The sequence below is a fragment of the Octopus bimaculoides genome, chromosome 3 (genome assembly GCF_046866305.1).
Source record: "Octopus bimaculoides isolate indiv1 chromosome 3, ASM4686630v1, whole genome shotgun sequence".
NCBI classification, from domain to species: Eukaryota; Metazoa; Mollusca; class Cephalopoda; order Octopoda; family Octopodidae; genus Octopus; species Octopus bimaculoides.
The window spans coordinates 166,108,940-166,133,280 of NC_142930.1; the positions used below are offsets into that span (position 1 = coordinate 166,108,940).

Here is a 24,341-nt window from a genome sequence, read left to right on the forward strand (position 1 = left end):
TGTTACACTATGTATTCTGGTATTCCGCTGCCCCTACTATGGAAATGTATTCTGGTATTCTGCTGCCCTTGTTATGAAATGTATTCCAGTATTCTTCCGCTTCTCCTATGCTATGTATTCTGGTATTCTATATGCTTATATTTTTGTCTCTTCCTCAGGGTATTGTAATGTTAAGACAGACCATTTCTGATGACTTGTTCCAAAGATTACTAACAGAATGTCCACTGCTATGGACATCGTTAATGGTAAGTTAGCTTTTCTATGCAAATTTATTTTCTTAGCTACATTTCTACAATTAAACAAAGGATTGACCCTTTTGTTTAATTGTACACATAACTTGTAATGAAATGGACCCTCTCCAGTCCCTGGTCCACTTCACTCTATACATTTCCCTGCAACTCAGCTATATGCCCCATCACATCTTCACCATCTCTCTCTCTCTCTTTCTCTCTCTCTCTCTCTTTCTCTCTCTCTCTCTCTTTCTCTCTCTCTCTCTCTCTCGTATCTCCTTTACTGCAAGACACCTCTTTTGTCCGCTATTCATTACCATATTTCCGACCACTGGCCAAGTATACATGTGGAGACAGCCAAAAGAACCATTTGACCCAAGACTGCCTTCTTCCAACTGTTAAACATGGAGGAGGATCTGTGATGATCTGGTGGGGGTGGGGCTATATCTTGGAAATCCGCCGGCCCAATGGTTTCCTTTCATGGCAGAATTAATAGTCAAGACTATTTAAGCATCTTATCTGATCAAATTCATCCTATGTTTGCGGAACTCTTTCCAGAGGGAAACGCAATCTTTCAGGATGATAATGCAGCAATTCACACAGCTAAAGTTGTTACTGAATTGCACGAGGAGCATTCTAGTGAAGTTGAACATCTTATCTGGCCGCCACAATCCCCAGATCTCAATATTATTAAACATTTATGGTGCATTTTAGAAAACAAGAAAGGAGTTGATATCCTCCACCATCATCACTACAAGAGCTGGAAACTGTTTTAGCTGAAGAATGGACAAATATTCCTTTGGAAAGAATTCAAACTTTGTACGAGTCCATACCTCGTAGAATTCAAGCTATAATTACTGCCGAAGTCGGTCCTACCCCATATTAAAATTAATTTGTGTGAAATTTTAAGGTGTTTCCATTATTTTGTCCAACCCCTATATATATATATATATATATATATATATATATATATATATATATATGCACATATATAAAATTCAACATTCAAGTTGCAAAGTTTGGTAATGTAGGAATATCTACTGGAAGTTTTTACCATTAGCTTATAGAAGAATTTGCAGGAATGTACTTTTATTTGGAGAAATAAAAATAGGGAATATTTCTTGTTCATCTTTAAAAGGTCCATGGGAAAAACTGGAAATTTTATCATCTGCTTTTAGAACAGAAGAATTTGCAGACAATAATTGATTGCATTCTAAAATTTCAAATGTCTGATGAATGGTAAGTACAATCATTTTATCTATTAGGAATGAACTTTTAAAGGTTGACCTCGCAGTAGTCGGTTGCAGTTTTTGCTTCCTTTTTAGTATAATTAGCTGTGAAGGTGGGCGTTTTGAAAGCATAGAAGCCAGAGTAAGAACAAGCTAAGAAAAGCTTAGTGCTATGACCTCTACTGGTAATAAATGGTTTCTCCATCAGAGTGAAGGGCAGATTGTATGATGCTTGTGTATAAAGTGTGATACTGCATGGTAATAAGATGGAGACTTTGTATGTGGGAAGATTTGTGAAGACTAGAAAAAAATGAAGCGAGTGTTGGCTGATTGACTAACAGGGTACGAATGAGTTGAGGGATAAAACTGAAGATTAGGGGAATCAGATGGGTACAAGAGAGAAGATAAAAGGAATCAGATGAGGACAAGAGAGAAGATAAGGGGAATCTGATGGGTAAAGAGAGAGAAGACTGCACTGGTACAGGGATGTTTACAAAGATGTCTGCTGCATAAAGAAGTGTTCATTAAGTGAATGGAACCTGTAGAAGAGGAAGATCAAGAAAAGATGTGCGATGAAGTGGAGAAGAGTGATTTCAAGGTTGTGATGCCAGCGCCGCCTTAACTGGCTTCCGTGCCAGTGGCATGTAAAAAGCACTAACCAATCATAGTTATTGCCAGCTGCCTCTGGCCCCTGTGCCAGTGGCACATAAAAATCCACCCACTACACTCTAGGAGTGGTTGGCGTTAGGAAACACTGCCAGATCAGATTGGAGCTTCGTGCAACCTCCTGGCTTCCCAGACCCCAATCGAACCGTCCAACCCATGCCAGCATGGAAAACGGAAGTTAAATGACGATGATGACATAGCCTCCTCAATCAGGTCCCATCTCTCACTTCCATTATTTCTCTTTCCCTATGTACTCATGGATATTTATTGGGAGTGCAATGAACAATCATCATCACCATCAACATTTAATGACCATCTCCTCTGCTGGAATAAGCTAGACTGTTTGACCGGATCCGATGGCTCCTAGGATTGCATCATTCTCCGATGTCTACTTTAGCAGGTTTCCTACAACTTGATGCCCTTCTTAATGTTTAACCATTTTTTGAGCCACCAGTGCTAGTGAGGTCACCATGCAGCCAACAAGTTCTACGATCCCTAAGGGAGGGAGGAGATGGAGAACTTTTATGCTAAGAGATTAAGAAGGTTAAAGCGAGAGTAAAGGGCAGAACAGGTTTATTGCTGTAGAAGAGCAACCTGACTACTCATGTTTTAGGATTGGTGGGGCTGGACTGTGGTACACGTGATGGGGTGGGGTCAGAAAGGACCTTCAAGGTATGCAAGGTGGGTACGAATGAAGTGGGACTGGGGTGCCACCGGGAGGGAGTGGAGAGAGTAGGGGGTGCTTGATGGTGCAGAACAGCAGAGTAGAAATGATGATGCAGTAAAGAGGAGGATGAAAGAGAGATGACATGTTAGGGAGGTTGCAAGACTGGATGGGGAGAAACAAGTTTTAATGTTTTGAGCATCAGTCCTTCATCAGAAAAAAGGCATAGGGGGAATGAGAAAGAAGTAAAATAGTTGAGGAGTTTAAAAAAAGAGGGTGGGGTGAGAGGTTAGGGACCAAGTGAGGATGTTGTTTGTGGGGGGAATGAAGGAGGGGCAGGCATGTGTGTGCATACAGTAGTATATTCATGTCTTGAGGTGTGTGTGTGTGTGTGTGGCTTTTGAAGAGCAAGATGTGTGGAATGGGTTAATGGGTGTGTGACATGTTAATAAGTGTAATTAGATTGTGAATGTGAGGTAAAAGGAATGGGAAGGAGGGTGGGATCACAGTTAGGTCTGTTTCATATATTTGTGTGTGTTTTAGATTGGTACATAATTAATGACTGTTTTAAAATTTAATTGTGCACCAACCCAACATATATATTTGTGTGTGTGTATATATATATATATATATATATATATATATATATAATGCCTGGGGATAGTCATATTCTCTTAATGCTTTATCCAACACACTCACTGGTTCGATTTCCACTTTCTTTTTTTTTTTTTTTTTAAGAAAAAATATAGTAAAAATATAAATAATGGGTGGAAATTGGACCAGTGAATGTGTTAAATAAGGCATTAGCCCTTTTATTGTATTTATTTTGAGATGCTCTGTGTTTCAACAAAGAATTTAGTAAAATAACTTCATTATCATTAAGCTAGTGTTAGGAACATAAATTGTGACTAAGGTTTGGTGGAAGATTTTAATTCAATACTTTTGAAAACAAGACATTTGTACTCAGAGCCAGAGCTGGTTTCAGTTGGGTTGATAACGAAAGGGTTGAGACAATATGACTCTCCCCAGACGCAACATAATTTGCTTCAACACATGAATTCGCATAAAGAATCTTGCAAGCCAGATACTAAAACAGAGTGTATATATATGTTTTCTCTCCACAGGGAAACCTTCAGTCCAGTTGATGCTGAGACTCCCTTGGTACTTCTACAGGCAGAAGCAGCAGCTCTAGCTTCTCTTGCTTTGCATCGGTTTGATTAATGTCTCTTTAATTCTCTTAAGTTCACATCCGCTGTTATATTTTTTGTTTTTTTTTATCTGGGTTTCATTTTATGTTTTTTTTAAACCACAACTGAGGAGGAAAACAACAGACAATCACACTTCGAAATGGGGAATATTTTGAAAGATGGAACTAGGTACCAAAGGGCAACTTTAACTCTTTAGCATTCACATTGTCCTGTCAGGTGGTGAGCTGGCAGACATGTTAGCATACCAGGCGAAATGCTTAGCAGTCTTTCATCTGTCTTTATGTTCTGAGTTCAAATTCCACCTAGGTCGACTTTGCCTTTCATCCTTTCAGGGTCGATAAATTAAGTACCAGCTGCATACTGGGGACAGTCAACTGGCCCCCTCTCCCAAAATTTTGGGCCTTGTACCTAGAATAGAAAATAATTGTTGTTAAAGGCGGTGGGTTGGCAGAAACGTTAGCATGCTGGAAGAAATGCTTAGCGGTATTTATGCCTAGAGTAAAATGGTTATTTATTCTTATTGTTTGGAATTAATCATTTTGTAGATTAGGTAACTGTTAATTTTTAGAATGATATTGTAGGGTTGGTGTGAAAGGCCAGACATGACTGGTTTGAATGTAAAACGGGTGGAATATTTTGGCCAGTTATGACAAGCGTCAAAGCAACACTTTTTCAAGAAACCTAATCTGAAGTAATCTGGATTTCAATGAACTTAAAGGATAATTCCAAGACAGCCAGTCTGATCCCTATTTGCTGTATGACAGAACTGCATAGAGTTATCAAATTGTGCTCCCAGTACCAAGTTGATATTTTTCAAGACTGCATCAGCCACAACTCAGACAAAATGCTTACTGGCATTTGTTCTGGCTGTTTATGTTCTGGATTTCAATTCCACTCAGGTCGATTCTTGCCTTTCATCTTTTTGGAGTCAATAAAATAAGAGTCATTTCAGCCCTGGGATTGGTGCCATCAATTGCCCCACCACCCATAAAATTACTGGCCTTGTGCCAATATTAGAAATTATTATCATGTCTGCTCTTCCACACTTGCATGGATTGACTTTGAAAAAAGATTCTCTCTCTAACATCTATGTGCTCTAATTGCCAATTCCCTTTTTTGAATTTAATTATGGAGGCACAGGTGTGGTAAGAAGCTTGCTCCTTCAGAACAGTGTTCTCGAGGGGCATCGATCGGCAGGCGTCGTTGCACTTCTCATCAATATCATTGTTTTGTTTATCGTTTCATCTCATTTGTGTTACTGTCCAGCCCGCATTGCTTCTGCATCAATCTATGTACTGCCCTTGTGGAAAATCTCATGAAATAAAGAAGCTTGCTCCCCAACCACATGGTTTTGGGTTCAATCTCATTGCATGGCACCTTGGGCAAGTGTCTTCTGCTTTAACCTTGGGCTGACCAAAGCCTTGTGAGTGAATTTGCTAGGTGGAAACTTAAAGAAGCCCATCATGTAGATGTGTGTGTGTGTGTCATTGCCTTGATATCACTTAACAGTTGTAAACAAGTGTCCCCATCATGCGAGCTCTGTTCCTTGTTTTCAATATTCTGTGAAGACGTCTTATCACAGGAGAAATATTACCATGGAAACGTGTGCATGTTGGTGACAGAAAGGGCATCCAGTCTTAGAAAATCCACCTTAACAAATTCCAAGTGACCCATGGAAGCTTGGAAAAGTGGTTGTTAAACAAAGTTGATATCTACCTTAATTATCATTTTACAATTTTGAAACGTATGTTTTAATTACCTTTTCATTATTTTCAACATCCCTAGAAACATTACCTGGACTGAACCCATGCTGACCATTTTTGGAGTCAAGGTAATTATTTGTTAACTTCATTTGCACACACAACCATCATCATTGGCAGTGGCGGCACCATCTTTCTCCACTAGAACATCTTTATCCTAATATTCTCAATGTCTCCATCTAATTGATAAAGAAAGACTCTATTCTCAATTAAAGACTTGCAGGCACATGGAATTTCATTATGCAACCATAATGTACTATAAAGCAGGGGTTCCCTACCAGTGGTTCCTGACCCCCCACCCCACCCCCTGGGGGTCACGAAGCCTTAGCAGGGGGTCGCATAGCCTTGCTAGAAGTGGCTTGGAATAATAATAATTTCAACTCCTCATTTATATTTTTTATGCTCTGCTGATAGTAGGGGGCCACGTGGGTTTCAAGCTTTTGGGTAAGGGGTCACAAGTGCTAAAATGCTGGGGACCACTGCTATAAAGTATAGTTAATGTTTTTATAAATCAACACCACGTCCTCCTGTGTTAGCTGTGCTCTTTGCATTATTTTGTTAATATTATTTCGACAGACATTTTAGCCAGCACTGATTGTTGGCTACAACCAGTGGTGGACTGGCCAGCTTGCCCAATGACAAGTGGGCCCCTATGCCATTAGAATCCATATATGGGGGCCCATCCCCTCAAGTTTGAGAATTTTTTTATTCACTCCTGGAAGAATGCATTAATTATTTCAGCCTGGCTGTGTTTGTAGACAGTTCAAAAGAATACTTTTAACAAAAAAACAAATTAAATGATAGCATTGTAGCTGTGGGTGGGCCCCCATAGTCTCCTGGCAACCAATATTTTTAGACCCAGTCTGCCACTGGCTACAATGCTACAACCTCTGACATTTTGATACGAAACACTGTAGCAAAAATTTAGTGCTGGCTATAATTTCTGTAGAAATAACCTCAACAAAATCATCTATTTTTAATGTCATATACACACACACACACACACACACACACACACACAGTTTTAACCCTGGGATTGAACCATGACATAACTGCGAATACATTGGTTGCTTTAAAATATTTCCCGTCTGTTTATTCTTCAGGTGTTCAGTGTTGCCTTTGTTTATTTGTTAAGTGCTGCAGTTCAACATCTTCTCAACTTTGTAAGTATTCAAACTTCCACATAAATCCTGCTGTGAATGAAAAGATAATATTTTAACAAACATTATGTATTTGTTGTCTGTGCACCTTTGTAGACAAGTGTAAATGTGTGTGTATATATATATATATATATATATATATATATATATATATATGCCTCTGTATGTGTGAGTGGTTAGGCACAAAGATGTCTGTGTGGCTTAGAATATGCTTGCTAACTATGGAGTTTGGGATTCAATCCCATTGCAACACACCTTGGGCAAGTGTCTTCTTTTAAAACACAGGACTGACCAAAGACTTGTCAATGGATTTGGTTGAAAACCTGCCATATATACACAAGGGGCTGCTGTAAAGTTCCTGGCTTTAAGGGTATTGTGAAAGGCCTACTCGGAGGCCCGACTTCCAAGTTCTTTTAAAGGGCTTAGAAAAACTAAAGGACATCTGCAATAAGTGTGTGGATCTGAGAGGAGAGTATGTTAAATAAAATCATAATTAATCAATCCACCTGTATTTCCTTTTACCTAAAGCCAAGAACTTTTCATCCCCCTCCCCCCACTTCCCGTGTGTGTGTGTCGTCGTCGTCGTTTGTATGTATCAATATCTATAAAACAAAAGATGTTTGTGTGTGTGTGTACGTGATGTGGGTTATGCACGTCCACAAATTAGCACGCGTGTCGCTCCAATTTTAGGAGGACATTGTTCATGACCCTATCTGTGTTTTTGTCAACTTTTTCTCACAGAGGCACCCGCGTATAGCTGTAAAAATCGATAAACTTTTACCAATTTTGAAGTTTGTTGACATGGCGAAGTCAAATCTGTGCGTACGCGCGTGAAGGAGAGAGAGAGAGAGAAAGAAAGAAAGAGAGAAAGAAAAAAGAGAGAAAGAAAGAAATAGTGTGTTTGTGACAAGGGGAGAAACAGTGTGTTTGCCAAGCGTCTAAAAAAAAAAAATGAAAAAGTGGAAGAGGGAGACAAAGCGTATTACGAAAGAAAATGTAGCTAAGGAAGACAGAGTAAAATGCATTTGTTTTCTTAAACATGAGATATAGTTTCAAATATAAGATGTTTTTGAAAGACACTATATTCTATAATAAGATTCTCACACAACAATTCAAATATATTTATTTTAAATCATTTATTTATTTTAAATCGTTCATCTTTCTCCCCCCCCCTCTCACTCTCACACATACGCACATATACTACTTTGGGAGCGAAAGAGTTTTGTTTATATCTCCCAACTATGAAACAAAAACGTATGTAACAATTTGTCAGTCACCCCTCCCCAACCCGTTTTTCGGACCACAAAAAGGGTTTGGTAATTTTTCAGATTAACACCCGCACGATTTCCACTAGGGTGTTACGATTAGGATTAGGGTTAGGGTTACGGTTTTAGGGTCAGAGTTAGGGTTAGGGTTTAGGGTTAGGGTTAGAGTTAACATAGAAGGGACAGGCTCCTTATTTTTTGGTTAAGGTTGTTGGTAAGCTTTCCTAAGTTACTCCAATCCAGATCCCCAATGCAAACCTTCAGATCAACCTTCTCCTATGCAGATCTCTAATGCAACATTTAAAAAAAGAGTCAATAAGTGAAAGTAACCAATAAACTGATTCCTTATGGGATTTCCCAATCAAATTGCCAGCAAACCATTTTCAGCCAAACCAATTTCAACGGATTTCGCTCAAATCTGATGTCGATGTTACTTATTTTGGTTTGAAATAAAGGACTTAATCATTTAATAATCCGAGCTTAATCCCGAGCAGCGCCGGGTTATACTGCTAGTATATATATATATATGTATATATATATATATATGTATATATATATATATATATATATATATATATATATATATATATATATATATATATAAATATACATCTATATATATATATATATATATATATTTACATATGTGTGTGTATGTATGCATGTATATATGAGGCAATAGTTTCGGTGTTAATAGTGAAACTGTTAAAGTGAAAGTATCTGACATAACAACAGAGAGTTGTTATTGTTCCACTTTTGACACGTAAAACTGAAATAGTGGAAGAGATAAGACATAATAGTCATCAATTAAGAAGAGAAATAAATCTAGATCTTAATGGATAATTATTATTAGTTCACAGTAATTATTTGATAAGGTAAATTATGCTTTTAATTGTAAGTAATATTATTAAATGTTTTTCATGTATTTATTGTATTAACACGTATTTTTCTATATTCATTTCTATTTTTAATTAATTATTATGTGGTAAGATACGTACATTGATTTTTTAAATTTTTATTCTAGACCTAATGAGTGACTATAGCTTAAATAGAATTAAATTTGGATCAATTTATTTTTGAATTGAATTGATTTTATCTGTTTTAATAGAGCTACGAAATGCACGTAGTAAAATTCTACTATTTATTTTATGGTTGTTCCGTGTGTTCACCATCTCTTTGCATTGGAGTTTCCAGTGTGAATGCCAAGCAGCGCAGCATATCATTTCCAAATTTCTGGCAGAGCGAATTGCATCATGGTGCTGTTTTTTTCACAGACAGTGCCCAACTTACCCTACTATACTGTGTAGTCCACAAAATCAAAAACAAACAATGTGCATGCACAAAATAAAAAATATAAAATGGTGACAATTTAACCATCACACCCTATATATATATATATATATATATATATATATATATATATATATATATATAATAATATTATAAATAATATATATATACATATATGGGTACAGGATGCCACCAACAGTAAACAACATGAAATACAAAACCAAATGAGATCATCATCATCATCGTCGTTTAACGTCTGCTTTCCATGCTAGCATGGGTTGGACGATTTGACTGAGGACTGGTGAAACCAGATGGCTACACCAGGCTCCAATCTGATTTGGCAGAGTTTCTACAGCTGGATGCCCTTCCTAACGCCAACCACTCCGAGAGTGTAGTACTGCCTATAGAAATTAAATAAACTAATCTTAGAAAATATCCAAAATAGTTTCAAGAATATAAATGTTTGGAAAGAAGAAACACATCAAAATACAAGCTAAATTAATCCAAACCTTAATCCATCCATTCTCATATCCAAATTACCATTGAGACTGAGAGAAAAGCCTCGATTTGCAGCACTATATTGCATAGATGATGTTCCTGCATCAAGAAGAACACTATGGATGGAGTTTGTTGGCACTTGATGTTGTTGCAGCAGATGTGGCAAATCTTCGAATGTTCCTAACAAAGGGAGTATCTTACAGTGGCTAAATTCGTTTGCAAAGTCCAAAGCAATTTCATGTGCTAAGGGATTGCGATCTAAAACTATTAATTTTTTCAGTTGGGGTGCCTTTCGTAGAATCTCTCGACTGTGGCCTCCACAACCAAAGGTCATGTCAAGAATCACCTGTCCTTCTTGAGGATTCAAAATAGACAGTATCTCGTTTAGCATCACAGGTATATGAAAACCTTTAGTAGTTTGTGGTTTCTTTACTTGACGCACGGGCTCAGTGGAGCAGAAACGATAATTTGACAACAGCTTGAAATTCAACGGTCGCTGAAGCCGTAAACAAAAGCCTATAACAGTTTGATGCATAATATTGAAAATGTAACATTAAGGAGTGATATAAATTGAATGACATTCGATGTCAAGTTACAACAGAAGCCATAACAGCAGATTGTAAACAACTTATAAATACGCAAATAACGAGAGAGGAAAAAAGGACAAGTAATAGAAAGACTGACCCTTCATCAGTTGTCGGGTGTCTATCTACTCCCCATTTCAAGCAATCATATATATGTCTGCCTACAAAGTGTGTGCGTGTGTGTATATATACATACATATATATATATCTGCCTCTATGTGTGTGTATGTATCTTTACTGCAGTATATCTTTGCCTGCATCAATAGCTGTGAACTAGGGACCATCTAAGTAACAACAATCCCTAAATACCTGTTAAGAACTCTTTTACTTGTTTCAGTCATTTGACTGTGGCCATGCTGGAGCATCGCCTTTTAGTTGAGAAAACCGACCCCGGGACTTTTTATTTGTAAGCCGAGTACTTATTCTATCGGTCTCTTTTGCTGAACCGCTAAGTTACAGGGATGTAAACACACCAGTATCGGTTGTCAAGCGAAGAAAGAATCTTCCATTTCACTCCCACATTGTTCCGCTCTACCAATTTCCAATCACAGGACTTTGTTTGATGTGGGGCCTTGGTCCAAGGTACCACACAGTAGCATGTGGTTAAACAACAAATTTCTTAATAACACAATATCTGCGTCCCTAGAATACCTCTTCTGCAAGTTTTACCATGGTTTCTCTTTCTTTCAGGCTTACCAAAATCCTCTTCTTTTGGAATCTCTTGGCAACATCTTGGTACAGTTTCCTTTCTTGCTTCAGTCACTGCACAGTGATCCTTTACTTACATCTGATCCCATAACAAATGTGATTCTTGACAATTCCAAGACGTTCATTTCTGTCGTCTTTTTCCAGTAAGTGAAATTAATTATGTAATTTCATCTTGCTCTGCGTACGTACACACACACATTTGTCCATACTTTCATACACTGATTTGTACACAAATCATAAGCACACATACACACACACACACACACATTGTCCATACTCACTTTCATACACTGATTTGTACACAAATGATACATGTTCCTGTGTTGGTAATTATACCTGTCCTAAACAAAATAGCATTACTTTTTGAATCACTCTTGTATGTATGGATTTTTAATTGAGTTTTTACCTGTAATTTTGGATTTTTATCCCTAATATATTATTATTATTATATATATATATATATATATATATATATATGTATGTATATATGTATGAAATTTTGAGTTTAATTCACGGGCCCCCAGGCTAGGAACCACTGCTCTTTACTTTTGTTTGAGTACAAATTTATTATTCCAAACTAAGAATATTACTGTCGACAACATTCTTGTATTAGGATAATAAATACATATCTATATATTATTATTATTTCAGGATAGTAATGGCAACATCGCTAGAGCGTACCATTACCTCTGTCTTTTGTGATGAGACCAATCTGAGTATATTGCTACAGATGCACCTGAAATTAACGGAACTTTTTAAGCAGTGCCACCTGCTTGAAGCAACACCATCTGTGAAGAAACACTGTAGCCATGTTGAGAAGGTCAGTGATTTTTGTCCTCAAATGTTTTACTGTATTGCTTATTTGATATAACGTGGCAACGTGCTGTGCTTGAGAAGAAGACCCGTCAAGCCAAGGGAAACCTTGGTCGTGGCTGACGTTGGTGTCACGTAATGGGCATCCGTGCCAGTGGCATGTAAAGAGCACCTTTCAAGTGTTGGGCCTCACGGAGGCAAAGTGGCTGAGTTCCTTTCAAGCTTTGGGTCTCACAGAGGCAATGACCAAGACCTTTGGTGATATGCTGTGCTTGAGAAGAAGACCCATCAAGCCAAGTAAAATCGCAGTCGTGACAGATGCTGGTGGCACATAAATGGCACCCATTACACTCTCGGAGGGGTTGGCATTAGGAAGGGCATCCAGCCATAGAAACCATGCTAAATCAGAGTGGAGTCTGGTGCAGCCTTCCAGCTTACCAGCCCTGGTCAAAGCGTCCAACCAATGCCAGCATGGACAACAGATTCTAAATAATGATGATGATGATGGTAAAAAATAACCATGCTGGTGCCACGTAAAAAACACTGTAAAGAAGTTGGCATTAGGAAGGGCATCTAGCCATAGAAACCAAGCCAAAGCAGACAATAGGGGCCTGGTGAAGATCTCTGGCCAGTTCTTGTTGAACTATGTAACCCATGCCAGCATGGAAAATGGACATTAAATGATGATAATGTGGGCTGGTAGTTATCATGATAGGGTTTTAGTCTCAAGGTTATGGAGTTGATTTCTGGACCAGACATCACATTGTGTCCTTGAGCAAGTTACTTCATTTCATATTATTCCAGTCTACTCAGCTGTAAACAACTTCCAGTCAACAGCTGGTGCTGCTCTTTCCTTCTAGTGGTCACCCCCTTGATAGTCCACTGAGTCAAAGAGTGTCTGTATGATCATCACTCTACAGGCATCTTAAACAATTAGTGAAGGTAGGGTACCAGGTCATGTTCACAACATGTATGCCCTTACATGGTTGGTCAGGTCAGGTACAAGGATATGTGTCATTGCAGAGCTTGCTGCATTCAGCTGTGTGGTTAAGAAGTTTGCTTCCTAACCACGTGGTTTTCAAGTTCAGTCCCACTGCATGGCAGCTTGGGCAAGTGTCTTCTATGAAAGCACCAGACTGACCAAAGCCTCAAGAGTGGATTTTCAAGACAAACTGAAAGAATCCTGTCGTATGTGCACAAGATTATTGCTGTCTCCTTGCCTTAACAGCATCTGATAGTTGTAAACAAGTGTCACCTGTTTACAAGCGGTGCCCTTCGTTTCCAGTTATTACCATCATTTAACATCCATTGTCCATACTGGCATGGGTTGGACGTTTTGACCAGGGCTGGCAAGCTGAGAGGCTGCACCAATCTCCAGTCTGATTTGGCAGTGTTTCTACAGCTGGATGCCCTTCCTAATGCCAACCACTCCAAGAGTGTAATGGGTGCTTTTTACGTGCCACCAGCAAAGGTGCCATTTATATGACACTGGCAATGGCCACGACTATGGTTTCAGTTGGCTTGCCGGGTCTTCTCAAGCACAGCATATTTCCAAGGTCTCGGTCACCAATCATCACCTCTGTGTGGCCCAACATTCAAAGATCATCATCATCATTTAATGTCTGGCCATGGGGAAAAGAACATCCAACAATTGAAAATTTGTTGCAGTGAAATCCATCCAACCCATGCAACCATCATCATCGTTTAACACCTGTTTTCCATGCTGGCATGGGTTGGACACTTTGATTGAGAACTGGCAAGGTTTCTACAGCTGGGTGCCCTTCCTAATGCCAACCACTCTGAGAGTGTAGTGGGTGCTTTTACGTGCCACGGGCACGGAAGCAAGTCAGGCGGCACTGGCATCAGCCATGCTCAAATGATGCTTTTTACGTGCCAGTCAGGTAAAGTGGATGTTAACCCTTTCATTATTGTATTTATTTTGAGATGCTCTGTGTTTCTTTCAATTACTTTAAATATAACCAAGAATTTAGTAAAATAACTTAGTTATCATTAAGCTAGAGTTAAGAATATAAATTGAGACTAAGGTTTGGTGGAAGATTTTAATTCAGAACTTATGAAAACAAGACATTTGTACTCGGAGCCAGAGGCAGTTTCAGGCTGGTTGGTTACGAAAGGGTTGAAATATTTCACATTTAGCAATTAGTATGTTACGGAGATGCACTTGCATAGCAAGTGACCTGATCTGAGATCGTGTGCTGGAACGAAAACAATTGCAGCGTGGAAGGTGTTTATAAGCCATTTAAAATAACACACAAAATCCGTTAGATTCACTTCAACATTTAAATTTAATTTGTCAAAATATTTTCGTCGCTTTGAGACCGCGACCTGTTCACTGACAAATTTCTGTGCTGCATGTTGTCGATTAGGAATAGAGGAAATACGTATGTGTTGGGTGAACTTAATTATTTCATTTCTTACAGTTTCTTACCATGCAAGAAGTCCTGAAAATTGGAAGTTTCGTGAAGAAAATAATCACTATGGTCCCAGGAGATATTTTACAGTCCACTGATTCGGTAAGATCTATTCTTTCAAATTACTGCATTCTTTAAACTCTTACACCCAACTTGCATGCCTGGTTTTGGTAATTCTCTCCTCAATCAAGCCTTTGGTTTCACATCCTTTGGTGGTCCTTCAGTGTATGCAGTGGAATCAATACTGTTGCAGACATACAAACCAATTCCCTCCCCCACCCCCACCACTGATCCCGTTGCTATTTTTCAACAGACACTGACTTGCAGATGTTCAAGCTGGGTACTACTGCATCATTGTCATGAATTTGAGATGGTGAACTACAAAGATTAGGGGCACTCCTCTCATAAATCCCACACACACAATCATCATTTTAACATGCATTTTCCATGCCTGTGTGCGTGAGATGGTGTTTTATTGAGGAAAATTCTCTACAGCTGGATGCCTTTCCTGTCACCAATCCTCAACTGTTTGCAAACAAGTCGTATTTCCCCATGGCCAGACATGATCTGACCAAATATTGGAAACGAATGACACTGCTTATAAGACAGCGACAATCATTTTACAACTCTGTAAGACAAAGAGATGCACGCACGCACACACACACACACACACGTCGTCGCCGTCGCCGTCGTCGCCGCCGTCGTCGTCGTCGTCATCGTCGTTGTTATTATTTAATATCCGTTTTCTTTGCTGTGTTTGTAGGAGTTCAGGAATAATTCAATTACATCAACCATTTTCTGAACCTCCATTTCTGGTCTTCAATGAAAACATCATGGGAAATATTATCTTGTTTCAAAACAGGTGGATGTTGGTGGCAGGAAGAGTATCCAACCGTTGGAAAAAAATCTGCCTTTAGAGTTCTGCTTGGCCTGTGCATGTATGGGTGCACTGGAGCAACATGAGACAAAGAAAATTACTGTTTTTAAATCTCACAATGTGAGATATTCAGCAACAGTATTTTGGAGTAAAGATTATTTGCTAACATAACATGGCACTCCTGGTTTAGGACAAATGTTGCTGTAATTTAGCCCCAGGAGACATCGTGTTCTAAAATATAAGGACACAGATTGTGTCATATAGCCAACTGGAGCTTTACATGTGCCACTGGCATCGGATTGTACAGTTTGACAGGAGTTGGCAAGTCAGAAGATTGTGCCAAGCCAGAAGACTGTGCCAAGCTCTGTTGTCTGTTCTGGCTTTTATGGTCCGATGCCCTTCCTAATGCCAACCCCTTTACAGTGTATACTGGGTGCCCTTTTTCATGGTACCAGTAGGGTCGCCAAGTAACATGCAAGACAAAGTCCGCCCCTCAAATGGTGAGGGGGGATGTAATATTGAGGGAGATGGCTTTGTGCCAGCAGATGAGAGGCTGGAGAAGAAGGTAGAGAAAGAGAGAGATGGTGGTGGATTCTCACAAAGGCACAGTGGGGGGAGAAAATAGGTGAAGGGACACAGAGGATTGCATGGGGGGGGGGGGGGGGTAAGTTTCATAAGAATGTAAGGAAAGTTGGTTAGATGGTAGAGAGATGACTGGTAATTGATGGTGATAGATACAGGAGTGGCTCAGTAGGGGTAGGATGTTAGATATGTGGGGTCATTAGGGGTGATAAAGATAAAAGGGGTTTTAACAGAGAGAAGATAAATCTGATGGAAGATAAATCTTTTTTTTTTTTAATTATTATCTCATTTAAAACCTGTCTTCATTTTATCTAAAAAAAAAAAGCTTTTACATCATGTTCTAAACAGCAGATTAAAAATTAGAATTAATTTTTAAAATAATTCTTTCACAAATTTTGATTATTATAAAATCCTAGGCAGTGAAATATTGCGATCAAAGTTAATTTCTCTTTTGTTAATTAAGAAAATTCTTGTTTTTTCAGGAACTTTGGCAACGCATTGATCCTGATATCCAACAAGTTTACAAAGAATCTGTGGTAAGTAGTTAACCATTTTTTCTTCTCGGTTCCTTTAATTCAAGAAATAATTTCTTCTCCGATGTCTTTACAAGTGCTGGGTGGCTTTTCTCTTGCCATTATTCAATCAACATTAAGTGTACCTCACAGTTGAATCACCCCCACTTCCACTTCCCACATTCCCCAACATCTCATCTGTAAGACATCCTCCTTTCATCACTTTTCTAACTACAACTAAACTCTGCTGCTGTAATCATTTGAGAAATGTTCAGACCTTGTGCCTAGAGTAAAAAAGAATATTTATTTTCAGGGCAGAAACGTTTGCACGCCGAGCGAAATGCTTAGCAGTATTTCGTCTACCGCTATGTTCTGAGTTCAAATTCCACCGAGGTCGACTTTGCCTTTCATCCTTTCAGGGGTCGATTAAATAAGTACCAGTTATGCACTGGGGTCGATGTAATTGACTTAATCCCTTTGTCCTTGTTTGTCCCCTCTGTTTAGCCCCTTGTGGGCAATAAAGAAATATCCTGGGGTCTGTGGGGAAGTTTGTTTAAATAAAAGGGGTCCTTGGTAGTGAAAAGGTTGGGAACCACAGCGCTAGAGTATGGACGCAGTAAAAATGCTGTATTGTTTTTTATTGTTTTTTTTATTATCTATTGTGTGAGAGAGAGAAAATATTAGTCTTTGAACAGTGAGTAGTCAGAGTTTAAAATTGATTGTATATTATATACGCGTTGGTCAATGCTAAATCTTATCACCAATTTTGAGGAGGAGCAGTGCAACAGTCACCCCACACACACACACACACACACACACACACACACACACACACACACACACACAAACAAACTGAGCTTTTGGAATTTTTTTCTCTCTCTTTCTCAGCGGATTCCTAAGTTTTCGATGATGAAGATTCCAAATATGCAAAAAATCATGTTTTTCAAATTAATTAATTTCAAATTTTATATTTAAAAAAAACTCCAAATTTGATCCACACACCCTCCTCACCACAAAATTTGAAATTAATTAATTTTTCGTTTGCGATATATTGTTAATCTCCGTATTTTTCCCCATAGATCGAATAAAAAGTGAAAAATTTTTAAATGGGGGAGGGGAGCAGAATTTAAAATTTTGAAAACGTGATTTTTTTGCATATTCAGAATCTGTCATCGAAAACCTAGGAATTCATGGCAAGACTTCCTTTTCTACCCCGCCAAAAAAAATTCCCTTTTTAAAAAGTTTTTTTGGATGTGTAGTAACGCCGTGCGCATGCATAGTCTCACGCATGCGTGGAATTCAACAACCAAGCTTTCCCACTTCATTCTGTCTCTTTCTTGCTGGCCAGCGATTGAGCAAGGACGTGTTTAGCTGTCTCTCTCCATCTTTCGAACTTACGCTCGACAGCTCGCTTACATCTACATACCAACATCCCAACAACCATGCTCACACACACAGAAGACGTCTCAAAGAACAAGAGCTAAAGATGTATATATTCCACCTTAAAATAAATGTTGTTTAAGTTGATAGTCTGGAGTTCAGCGTTTCGTTAAATTTCTAATTTTATATAGGAAAGTCAGGTATACATCTAATGATGTATAACCCACTTTCCTATAAAGTGGTGACCCCGACGAAGAAACAAACGCAGCATGGATTCTGGACTACCAACCTATAACTGGTGAACCCCGACTAAAGAACAAATGCGGCCATGGAGACTGAACTACCAAGCAACGATGACCACCAACATCTCCAACCATAGTCAACACGACTTTCCAATTGTGTACTCAAGAACTTGGTATAAAACTCTCACGTGTACTGACTTTCTATCTGCTGTGATATCTCACATACATATAGACGGCCTGTCTTTTATTATGTTCTTATATGTCGCATTCACACTCTCACATACACATACATCTTTTATGCCACACTAAATATCTCTTGTTATTCATTTCATACGGTTGTCTTTTCTATCGTCTCATTACTGGCTATTTATTTTATCGTAGTATAATAATTATTTGTATATCATCTTTGATATATTATTTTGTGTTCGGCCGTGTGACACGTTTAAATAAAAGGAGTCCTCTGTTTTTCCATTCGTCACCGTTTCTCCTTTTTGAGTTTGCACGGTCGTTCTTTCATCTTGGGTTAAGAAAATTTTCTTCGAGGTTTTCGCTGATGGTCGTACAGAGATTTGTCTGTCGACCGTCTGTAAAAGCGCACCTCTTCAAACACCATCACCAAGCAGCCTTTTCGCCACCAGCTTCGTTCAACCAAGATTACCACCGTGACGACAACAACTACTACTACCAACTACAAGCATTCCCCCCAACGTCGCCAAGTTTCAACAGGACATCATTACCACCACACATACAGAACACAGCTATATTACAGTTCCTGCGCCGACGTCTTCACCATCAATGTACTGTCTACCACAATGTTGTGCACCAACAACCCCACCACCAGGGACACACCATATAAACAAACTTTTATAGAATATTCCGTACCAGGTAACCGGTCACAACTAGCATCCGACGCTCAACTACAGCTCTGCTCATGGACCACAACTTCCTGCGTATGGACATTCTATCACCTTGTGGAATTTTTATACAAACTGGTTTTCTCCATCTCAGTGTTTTAAGACTTTTCACAGTCTGTTACAGACACTTTTACTATGTTCTGTGTTTTTTCTCACACACACATTTGTGCACTCGTACATTTTCTTTCCTTTCAGTAAAAACAAACACTCAGACTTTCACATTCCGTGATTCCAGTTCCTGGACAGTAGTCATCACGATTTGTTTTCTCATTGTCTCATTTGTTTTTTACTAGGTGGCATTTACTGCCCATATTGCATGTTTTTCTTTCATTCCTTCAATTTGTACATTGCATGCATGTATCACACATGTGTTTGCGCTACATTTTGTGGGTGGTTTTCAGTGGCCATCCTGCCTCAGGCGTTCCAACAAAAAAAATATATTATCATGCGTTCCACACTGGCAAGGGGAGCCCTGTAGTAATGCCGTGCGCATTCTGTCTCTTTCTTGCTGGCCAGCGATTGAGCAAGGACGTGTCTCTCTCCATCTTTCGAACTTACACTCAACAGCTCGCTTACATCTACATACCAACGTCCCAACAACCATGCTCACACACACAGAAGACGTCTCAAAGAACTAGAGCTAAAGATGTATATATTCCACCTTAAAATAAATGTTGTTTAAGTTGATAGTCTGGAGTTCAGCGTTCCGTTAATTCTTAATATTATATAGGAAAGTCAGGATACATCTAATGATGTATAACCCACTTTCCTATAGATGTATTTATGTCTGTTATAGAAAGTATTATCTACGGAATGCACATAGAGAAAAGCCAATGCGGAGGGAAAGTGGCGGGAATTGTATAAATATATTTGTTTCATAATAAGTTTGGGTGTGTGTGTGTGTGTATGTTTTGCTTTGTATATGTAGATATGTATGTATGGGTATGTACGTTCGTAGAATGTACATATATATTTGTATGCATATGTGTGTGTATGTGAGATGTGTGTGTTTGTACATTTTTATCGGGTAGGCCGAACGCTTTGGCATTCCAAACCGATCGGCTTCCCCATTAAAATACACACACACACACATGGTGTTCAAAAAGTCTGTCCGCATTAAGTATTTTATTGCAAAATAAATATTTATAAGATGGTATAAGACTACAAAAGAGTATATTAGACTTTACAAGACTTTATATATATGAGGACTGGTGAAACCTGGTGTTGCCATCCGGTTTCACCAGTCCTCAGTCAAATCGTCCAACCCATGCTAGCATGGAAAACGGACGTTAAACGATGATGATGATGATGATGATATATATATATATATGTGTGTGTGTGTTTGTCCCTCCCCCCACAACATCGCTTGACAACCGATGCTGGTGTGTTTACGTCCCCGTAACTTAGCGATTCGGCAAAAGAGACTGATAGAATAAGTACTAGGCTTCCAAAGAATAAGTCCTGGGGTCGATTTACTCGACTAAAGGCGGTGCTCCAGCATGCCCGCAGTCAAATGACTGAAACAAGTAAAAGAGTATATATATATATATATATACGTATATATATATGTATGTCAAGGCCGACAGGAAGCGGTCCAGCTTCCTAGGGCTAAACAGCAGTAGTATATTCCCTTTTTGGGATTGTCACATTGAGTTGACGATATACAACTTTATCGCATCACTACTGCTTAACTCTCGCCAACTGGACTCTCAAAGGAAGGTGAGGCTTGCTTTTTCTGTACGGTAGCAGTGTTGAAAGAGCGCATATAGAGGACAAGAATGGAAGGTTTGGTGACAGGGTACTACATGTCCGGCCCTGGATTGCTGACTTACTTCAAATACCATCTGAAGAGCAAGATAGGGCTGGAAAAGAGAACCCTGTCAGCTAGAGTATATGAACAGAGATGGAAGGAAATGGTGAAAAAGTTGGGTGTGAGTCACCCAAACTAATCATCGAGAAAATAAAAGGCGAGCTACTGGGCCTTATAGGCTGCCGTGTTGAGAAACCCAATTGTTTTATTTTACAATATATATACATGTGTGTGGGTATGTATGTATATATGTGTGTATATATATATATGTGTGTGTGTGTGTGTAGGCATAGGATTGTCAGTATATTTAAAAGGGGAAAAAAAAAAGTCAATGAACATAGGGATTTTAAATTTTATATAAAGACAATCGTAAATTAAAAAAAAAAAGATCACAGAACTCACACATTTTGTTTATTTGTTTGTCCTGTATTGTTCCCATCTTTGTATTCGATCTATAGTGATCATAATAACAATTTATCAGCTAGCTGGTCTTGCTACTTCAGGCTGATGACGAGCAAAGACTCAGAAACATGTCCCTGAATGCAGGCTAGGCTGGGTGGAGGAGTTTGTCTCCCCCTTGCAAACATAAGGACACAGTAATTGTGTCAAGGCCGACAGGAAGCGGTCCAGCTTCCTAGGGCTAAACAGCAGTAGTATATTCCCTTATTGGGATTGTCACATTGAGTTGACAATATACAACTTTATCGCATCACTACTGCTTAACTCTCTCTGAGAGATTTACAAATATGATATTTCATATTTTGGTAACCAGTGTATATATATGTATATATAAACTTGGATGTGTGTGTGTGTACGCTCATCACATCCATCTCTGTCTTTTCTATTAGTTTTGTTCCTTATTCTCTCTCTAGAGACACTCTTGATGCTAAACAAAAGCGTTATCGCCTTCTATAAGTTACATCATCTTTTTTGTTTAGTCCACATGTTCTCTCCACCGACCGCGAAAGACATTTATGTACGTTTGTATGTCCCGCGAAGGACCTTTTTTTGTTTTTATTTTGCATATAATAACCTTCTACCGATAACTAGTTATATAGGCGAAACGCACGAGGTCCTTTGACAGAAAAAGGACTCGTAACGTAAGATCGCCACACACACACACATATATATATATATATATATATATATATATATAAAATTAGTGTATTTTTAAACACAAAAAGAGGCCGCCTCACATGCTAGAAGGAGCAGTCAAAGCGTCCAAAACAACCATGTAAGGCGGCCTGTTAAGGGTCACCTCTTTTTGTGTTAAGGAAAAGATGGAGTATATGTAATCTGGGTATACCCCCCCCCCCCTTTTAAATTTTGCTTTTTTACAGAATCCTGTTTCAGACCATGGAGAATCCGATTCTGGAAAAAAATTTTCTAAATTTCGATCCCCCCCCCCCCGGTTTTTATATAGATCCACAGGGTAAACCTAACCCTAATTCAAACCCTAACCCTGACCTTGACCGTAACCCTGACCATAACCCTAACCCTGACCCTAACCCTAACTCTAAACCTAACCCTAACTAGTTTTGTGAGATTTGGCTGTTATTTCTAGCATGTAAATAGCCTGCTTGGTGGCGGGGAATTGAAATTTTTCAAAAAATTTTTTTTCAGAATCGGAATCTCCATAGCCTAAAACGTGGGATTCTGTAAAAAAAATAATAATAAATAAGGTGGGGAAGGTTCAGATTACATATAGTCCATCTCTACCCGTGGGATTCCGTAAAAAGAAATTAATAAATAAGGGGGGGGGAAGGTTCAGATTACATATAGTCCATCTCTACCAAGGAAAATATGTGGTCTATTGACTTTTTATACATGCTAGGCCACTGGTTGAAAAATTTCTAAAATTTTACTATCCTATATTATTCTAAGTATATATATATATATGTGTGTGTCTGTGAGTGTACACACCTCTTTTCTGGAAAGATCGCAGCATTCTATTTAAAAACGAACCGAACCATTTTCTATGTTTATCAACAAAACTATATTACCAGAGCCTTGCATATGTAATGTCGTAAGTTGAAAAATAAGAACTCATATATATGTCTTCAATTAAAATAACGAAATTATAAATGAACTTTAAATAACTTTAATTAATTAATTAATTATTGTTTGAAGGCGACTGAGGCCGAGATGAGTAAAAGCAAACAGGGGGAGGAATACAAGTGTTTGTAAGTGTCTTGTTGCCTATCGTTCTCTCTCTCTCATCCCCCTCTCTCCCTTTTTTCTACCTCTCTCCCTCATCACATTACTCTATTGACATTTCAAAACCACAACATGAGTGTTCGACACTCGGCGACGTTTATTTCTTTTGTTTATTCCCAATTTTCTCTCTTTCTCCTGAACTTTGTGATGAAACAGAAATATAAGTGCCATTTGTTTAATTTATTCGATGTGACATGCACTTGTTTCTTTTAATTAGTTTATCAAAACTCATCGTTCACGAGTCTTAGCCAACCTGTTCACATTAATTCTCTCTCTCCTTCACTTGTTGCTAATTACATTTAATTTGTGTCTTTTAATGACTCTTTGGTATGTTAAACATGTTATCATCGCATTAATTGGGCAGAACGAAATATAATAAATGAACTTGTGTATTAATGAACACTTCCGATGATAAATAATTGTCACAAATAGAGAAAGATGTAACGAGTATAATGTGTAAATAAATATATTATTATTATTATTTATAAAATAATTATATTTCGAAAGACGATCATTTGATCGTATATATATATATATATATATATATACTCTTGGGTCTGGGGAGAGTCATTCTCTTTTGGTGCCTTATAATTTAAGACACACACACCTGTACAATTTCCACTTATTTGTTTTTTAGGATCTTTTTTAAAACGGGGGCCACATTTTTCATTAATGTTTTACGTAGTGCTTTTGGTACCGAAAGACTTTCAAACTTCGTATACTTATCTATTTTGTGTTATAGAACAGAAAAATATTTTTGTATTCGAATTTATTTCATGTAAAAAATTGTCTTATTTCGATAATTTCAACCAATCACTGACGTCCATTCAGCCGATATACATTAAGTGCCGACTACATAAACAAACGATTCTTCGTTTTATTTGCTTTTTTCATTTTAAATTTGCTTTAACCCTAACCCTAACTCTAACCCTAGGGTTAGGGTTAGGGTTAATTGTTGCAGAATCGTTTGTTTATGTAGTCGGCACTTAATGTATATCGGCTGAATGGACGTCAGTGATTGGTTGAAATTACAGAAATACGACAACTTTAACATGGAATAATTTATGGATTTCTTTTTTTTTAAAGAAGACTAAGAGAAAAAGATGTTTTATATGACACATTCTACCAGTGTTCCAAGTTTCAAAGTGTTTCGTTAATGAAAAATGTGGCCCCCGTTTTAAAAAAGATCCCTTTTTTATTTATTTTTCTAGAATTTTCGTTGCGTGTGTATGTATATGTATGTATCTAATATATATGTGTGTGTGTGTGTGTGTGTGTGTAGATGTCTCTTTTACTTGTT

At 38.3% G+C, this 24,341-nt stretch overlaps 1 protein-coding gene across 1 annotated transcript in view; it reads left to right on the plus strand.

The window, feature by feature from the left end:
• LOC106883959 (Fanconi anemia group A protein) overlaps positions 1–24,341 on the plus strand; it is an 86,412-nt gene that overhangs the window by 54,302 nt on the left and 7,769 nt on the right. Inside the window, exons 24-32 of the mRNA XM_089349982.1 lie at positions 159–245; positions 1,369–1,469; positions 3,914–4,000; positions 5,783–5,828; positions 6,861–6,920; positions 11,245–11,405; positions 11,914–12,082; positions 14,517–14,609; positions 16,449–16,502. Coding sequence (XP_089206108.1) covers positions 159–245; positions 1,369–1,469; positions 3,914–4,000; positions 5,783–5,828; positions 6,861–6,920; positions 11,245–11,405; positions 11,914–12,082; positions 14,517–14,609; positions 16,449–16,502 — 858 coding nt within the window. The remainder of the gene's footprint in view (positions 1–158; positions 246–1,368; positions 1,470–3,913; positions 4,001–5,782; positions 5,829–6,860; positions 6,921–11,244; positions 11,406–11,913; positions 12,083–14,516; positions 14,610–16,448; positions 16,503–24,341) is intronic.